The sequence below is a fragment of the Capsicum annuum genome, chromosome 2 (assembly GCF_002878395.1).
Source record: "Capsicum annuum cultivar UCD-10X-F1 chromosome 2, UCD10Xv1.1, whole genome shotgun sequence".
Lineage (NCBI taxonomy): Eukaryota > Viridiplantae > Streptophyta > Magnoliopsida > Solanales > Solanaceae > Capsicum > Capsicum annuum.
The window spans coordinates 120,470,355-120,477,055 of NC_061112.1; the positions used below are offsets into that span (position 1 = coordinate 120,470,355).

The 6,701-nt window shown below is 36.6% G+C and overlaps 1 protein-coding gene across 1 annotated transcript; it reads left to right on the forward strand.

Moving 5' to 3' along the window:
* Nucleotides 1-1,894: 1,894 nt before the first annotated feature.
* Nucleotides 1,895-6,450, forward strand: LOC107855770 (LRR receptor-like serine/threonine-protein kinase FLS2). The gene is made up of 2 exons (XM_016700769.2): nucleotides 1,895-5,545; nucleotides 5,969-6,450. The coding sequence occupies exons 1-2, from the start codon at nucleotides 2,404-2,406 to the stop codon at nucleotides 6,373-6,375; spliced, it is 3,549 nt and encodes a 1,182-aa protein (XP_016556255.2). The 5' UTR covers nucleotides 1,895-2,403; the 3' UTR covers nucleotides 6,376-6,450.
* The last annotated feature ends 251 nt before the right edge of the window (nucleotides 6,451-6,701 follow it).

A 6,701-nucleotide genomic window follows, 5' to 3' on the forward strand; every position in this document is an offset into this window, starting at 1 on the left:
AAAATTCATACCAATCAAACTCAAAATTCAAGTACAAATTCACATCATCATCGGAAAACCCCAATAATCAATTTGAACATCAACTATGAATTTGACACTCATTGTTTTTTGTCTTCAAGCTTTTTCAAGGTTCAATAATGGTGGATACAAAAGACAATCTCATAAATTCAACAGCAGATTTCTTGAAAATTCACATAAGTAATTTAGTTCAACAATCATGTATTGAAAGACTTTCTTTTCCAAAATTATTTTCTAACCCATTAAAATTCATAACTTTTCACACATATTTATTTTCTTTCTTGAAGAAATTAATGAAGATAATAGAAGTGGAGATGGAGAGTTAGAAGAAAGAGAAAGGGAATTGTCGTGGGGTGTAAGAAGAAATACAAGAAAACGGAATGGAGTGAGGAGTGCGGGGGAGGGGGGCTTATGAAGAAGATGAAGATTGGGTGGGGTGAGAGGTAAAGGGTGAGTTTCTCTTTATATATATAATTAAAAAAAGTGGGATTATAGTTTTTTAATAGAAAATGGGCTTTTTTTTCTTTTTTTATTTAAAAAAATTTTATGTCAACTTGAGGGGTGAAATTAATACGCTTTAAAGATGTTAAGGGGATAAATAAATGAAAGTTAAGTTTAAGTGTTAAAATGAGTTTTGAAGACAAAGGTTAAACATGTCTTTTTCTCTGGTTTTAGAATAGGAATATATCAAAGGAATCCACAGGATAGAGGATACACCACTACTGAATGCCGTCTTTCAACTACTTTTATTTTCTTTTGGTTTCCCATTATTAGTGCGATTAGTGTTTTGGAAACTAATTAATTCGGATTTGCACCGAAAAACCTCATTATCTCTATCAAAGACAACACTATTTTTTATTACTCAAATCTAAGATATTTAATTAAAAATAAAAGGGTATACACTTATCATTCCACTACCACCTTTGATGGTATGCAGTCTTTCAAGTCTTTCAACTTATCTTCTGGGAATGGATAACTCATATAATAATTAATCATATTCATATTGGACTCTCCAGCCCAACTTGCATTATTTTTTTTTTAAATTTTAGAAATTGGCTCGTGATCATCCCTTGGACTCTTATTCAATGCGCGTTCGGTACACAAATTTGTCATTCTTGTTCTAACATTATCATCATTCCTTCTTTTTTTTCTTTAATGTTTATTCACCTTTTTTGGTTTGTTTATTAGAGTAATCATTCTCTTCATTCATCACTTTTCAGTATCTTCACATTGAAACACTTAAACATACACAAAAAGATAAAAATTAAAAAAAGAAAACCATTTAAACATATACAAAACCGTTAGTGACAACCTATTGGCTAGGGCTGGGCATACCGTACGCTACGTATTTGAAGCCTCGGTACGGTAATTTCGATATTCGATTTTTAAACATACTATACCATTACACCATATTAATTAGATATTTGGATGTTTGATTTCGGTATTCTGCGGTATGGTTGATAATAATAGTTTGTTCAACTTCGACAATATATACATATATAATAGAGTGTTATTACTTCAATTTTTCAAAAGTACATCTCAATCATATTGTACTTACACATTACACTTGTAGAAACATATAAACAACTTTTTTTGTTAATCAATTACTTAAAAAAAAAAGACATTATAATCAAGATAGAATAGTCATATACACACACTTTAGTATGGTATTCGACATGTCATTTATAAATACGGAATATCATATCATATACCCAAAAAATTTAAAATGTATATCACATACCATACCAAATACCATAAATCCAAAATCATAGTATCAAAAATTTTAATTCGATATGATAATTCGATATATACCACACCATGCCACCTCTACTATTGGCACTTTATCAAGTACATTGTTCATCTAACAATTTAAGTTGTATCGAATTGAAATTGCCCCTTTCCTCACATTTCTATCTAGCTTGCCCAACTCTGCTGTTTCTACAAAAACCACTTCCCTCTCAGGAAAAGAGCAAACTGAACTGAACTTCTAGGAAACTTCTGTCATTGTGTTCCTTCTAGAAAGAACATAAATAAACAGTTGGCTCAATGTAATGTGAATGCAAAATTTGAGCTTACTATAGATTTGGTGGTCAGAAAGTTTTAGTAAGTACTAATATTTTTTATGTAGTCATGGGTCTCCAGTAGGTGCAATTCTTGTTGTCTATTCCTATGTGGGGGTACTGACAACTTGTTCCTTAACATGGGGCATCCTAGATTAGAGGCATGCTTGGTATTTTCTAACAAATTCAAAGAATGCAAGTCATCTTCCTTAGTATGGTTGGACTAGTTGACTTCAACTGAAAGATACTTTAAGAAAAGGCTTATAAAGACATCATTGCCAGCTTAAGTTTTTTCAGTGAGTGAAGCTTTCATTTTTTTGAACCAATGATGTCAAACACAGTTGCATATGCATTAGCCATATTGTCTGTTACCTTTTTCACAGCTCTGTCATCTGCGAAAAGTCCAAGCTTGGAAGTCGAAGTTGCTGCTTTGAAAGCTTTCAAGAACTCAATCTCTGATGATCCTTTTGGTGCACTTGTGGATTGGACTGATGCAAATCACCATTGCAATTGGTCTGGAATCATATGTGATCCTTCTTCAAACCATGTCATCAACATATCGCTTATTGAGACGCAGCTCAAAGGCGAAATCTCTCCGTTTCTGGGAAACCTCTCCAAACTCCAGGTTCTTGATCTAACTTCGAATTTGTTTACTGGAAATATACCACCCCAGCTGGGGCATTGCACAGCCCTGGTTGAGCTCATTTTTAATCAAAACTCTCTTTTCGGTGAAATTCCTGCTGAGCTTGGAAACCTAAAAAACCTGAAGTTAATAGATCTTGGAAGTAACTTCCTGAATGGGAGTATACCTGAGAGTATATGCAACTGCACTGAGTTGTTGTTAGTAGGCCTCAACAGCAACAATCTCACAGGCAAATTACCGTCTGAAATTGGTGAGTTAGCTAATCTGCAGATGTTTGTAGCTTATACAAACATTTTGGTTGGTTCTATTCCTACCTCCATTGGAATGCTGACGGCTCTACAAACCCTTGATCTGAGCGAAAACCAGTTAACTGGACCTATACCACCAGAAATTGGCAACTTGTCAAGTTTAAGAACTCTTCAGTTACATCTCAACTTTCTTTCTGGGAAAATCCCATCTGAACTTGGCCTCTGTACCAATCTTGTTACCTTGAACATGTATACTAACCAATTCACTGGAAGCATACCGCCTGAGCTTGGAAATTTAGAAAACTTGCAAACGCTCAGATTGTATAAAAATCAGTTGAGCTCCAGTATACCTGCTTCATTGTCCCCCCTGAAGTCATTAATTCAATTAGGGCTCTCACAGAATGAGCTAACTGGTAATATTCCTCCTGAGTTAGGATCTTTAACATCACTACAAGTGCTTACCCTTCACTCGAATAGGTTATCCGGGGAGATTCCATCAACTATAACAAACCTGGCAAACTTGACATATTTGTCTTTGGGCTTTAACTTACTGACCGGATCACTTCCGTCAGAAATTGGGTTACTTCATAATCTGAAGAATCTAACTGCAAATGATAACCTCCTAGAGGGATCTATTCCATCCAGCATAACAAATTGTTCACATCTTCTTGTTTTAACCCTCTCTTATAATAGAATATCGGGGAAAATACCAAATGGGTTGGGGTACTTGTCCAATCTTACATATTTGTCTTTGGGATCAAACAAAATGATGGGAGAGATTCCTGATGATCTCTTCAACTGCTCAATGCTTGAAGTTCTAGATTTGAGTGGTAACAATTTCAGCGGGAAACTCAAACCAATGATTGGCAGACTCTCTAAACTTCGAGTTCTAAGAGCCCGTAGTAATTCATTTGTTGGGCCAATCCCACCAGAGATTGGTAAACTGAGTCAACTGATGGATTTAGTGCTTCACGAAAACAGTTTCTCAGGTGTGATACCACCAGAAGTTTCGATGCTTTCAAACCTTCAGGGCCTTGTTCTATCTGACAACAAGCTGGAAGGTGAACTTCCTGTGCAACTTTTTGAGCTTAAACAACTCAGTGAGCTCCGGCTGAAGAACAATAATTTCTTCGGCCCAATACCGCACCATATATCCAAACTAGAATCACTTTCGCTCATGGACCTGAGTGGAAATAGGTTTATTGGTACAATCCCGGAGAGCATGGCAGGCCTCCGTAGACTGGTGACTTTAGATCTTTCACACAACCTTCTTACCGGAACTCTTCCTAGAGCAGTGCTTGCCAGCATGAGAAGTATGCAACTTTACTTCAATGTTTCCAGCAACTTGCTGGAAGGAGAGATCCCAAATGAGATAGGTGTGTTAGAAATGGTTCAAGAGATTGACATGTCAAACAACAATCTGTCAGGCAGCATTCCCAGATCCCTAGAGAGCTGCAAAAACTTATTCTCATTGGACCTATCAGGAAACATGCTCTCTGGTCCTGCTCCAGGTGAAATTCTCACCAAATTAAGTGAGCTTGTGTTCTTGAACCTCTCAAGGAACAGATTAGAAGGTGAACTTCCTGAAATGGCAGGATTATCACGTCTTCGCTCTCTTGATCTTTCACAAAACAAGTTCAAGGGAATCATTCCTGAGATATTTGCCAATATGCCTGCCTTGAAATATCTCAACCTTTCTTTCAACCAACTTGAAGGTCACACTCCAAAGGGGGGTGTATTCAACAATATAAGGCCGGAGGATTTACTGGGAAATCCATCTCTATGTGGAACAAAGTTTCTCAGTCCATGCAACATAAAAAGAAACCGAACAAGTTCTCATGGTTTTTCCAAGAAAACTTTGGTCATACTTGCAGCACTTGGATCTATTTTCGTTCTCTCTCTTCTTGTCTTGGGAATATATTTATTTCATCAGTGCATGAAGAAGAAAAAAGTGAATGACACAGAGGATACAAATCCAAATTATACCTCCACGCTGAGCCTCCAGAGATTTTGTCAAAAGGATTTGGATCATGCAACCAATAATTTCAGTCCAGAAAACATTATTGGAGCCAGCAGTTTAAGTACTGTATACAAAGGTACACTGGAAGATGGGAAGATTGTAGCAGTTAAGAAACTGAATCACCAGTTCTCAGCAGAATCAGGAAAATGCTTTGACAGGGAAGTCAAGACTCTGAGCCAACTCAGACACAGGAACCTGGTTAAGGTGCTCGGTTACGCTTGGGAAAGCAAGAAGTTTAAGGCTTTAGTTTTAGAATACATGGAGAATGGGAACTTGGACAGCATTATTTATGGTCAACTGGCAGATGACTGGACGTTGTCCAATAGGATTGACATTTTAGTTTCAGTTGCAAGTGGGCTGTCATACCTGCATTCAGGCTATGATTTTCCAATAGTGCACTGCGACTTGAAGCCTTCAAATATTCTTCTGGATAAAAATATGGAAGCTCATGTGAGTGACTTTGGGACAGCTAGGATGTTGGGTATTCATCTCCAGGATGGGAGCAGCATATCATCAGCATCCGCATTTGAAGGAACTATTGGTTACATGGCACCAGGTAAATATTTACAACTTCTTGACCCACACTTTACTAGATTCTACATTACAATGAACATGAATGAAAGATGTCTATAATGTCAACGAGCTTATACGGGTACCACTAACCATATTTTTGTCAATGGTAAATGTTTCAGATACATTCCATTTTAGCATCATTCAGTAGTAACATCACTTCTGTCAATCACAATACACAGTGTAGCAGAATTTTTTCCAATTCAATCACAGAATACTGATCACTTGTTTGTGGAAGAACGGACAAGCAAATAATAGATGCAATGCTTTGAGCAAAAATTGATAATGTCAGCTTTAATCAAACCAAAAAATGCTAGTGCCAGCTTTAAAATTTTGAATTACTTGGACATTTTACATGCTCCTTATTAATTGCAACCTAACTTACATGAAATGTTCCGTTATGAAACAGAGTTTGCATATATGAGGAAAGTGACCACAAAAGTAGATGTATTCAGCTTTGGTGTAATAATAATGGAGATCATTACAAAAAGAAGGCCAACAAGTCTTACAGGGGCAGATGAATTACCGATCACACTGCATCAAATTGTTCAGAATGCCCTTGCGAATGGCATAAACAAGCTAGTCCAGATTGTGGATCCTAATCTAGCTTCACATGTCTCCATGAAACAGGATGTAGTAGAGGGGCTTCTTAACTTGGCTTTGTCCTGCACCTCTCCTGATCCCGAAAACCGGCCTGACATGGAGCAAGTTCTATCTTCTCTTTCAAAGCTAAGTAAGATGGAGTGCATGCATTCACGTGCTTGCTTGGTAAAAGTTGATGTAGAAGAAACTGGAGTATCATCAAATCTCAATTGAACCACCACCAAGTTTCCTGGCCAATTGAAAATGTAATCAAGGTTCAAATAAAATTTACATTTTTCAAGCTATAAATGTTCTCTCGGATGTTCCTACTGATCTAGAGGTATATAGTTGAATCAACTCTCATGCTACATTAAGTTAAAGTCCACTTGCATCAGGAGATTGAACAACATATTCAAGAATATGTCACCTTAAAAACAACTTAAGGAACAAAAACTAGATTTTTACCCAAGTCGTCCAGTGACATTGGGAAATACCTAAATAAACTTAAACAAGTTATAACAACCATTTTTAGTTTTCAAGTTATAGCAACTTTCATTTAA

Coding starts and splice junctions, on each gene's coding strand:
- LOC107855770 (XM_016700769.2), top strand. CDS start 2,404: ATGATGTCAAACACAGTTGCATATGCATTAGCCATATTGTCTGTTACC. Junction 5,546..5,968: donor TATTGGTTACATGGCACCAG/GTAAATATTTAC, acceptor GTTATGAAACAG/AGTTTGCATATATGAGGAAA.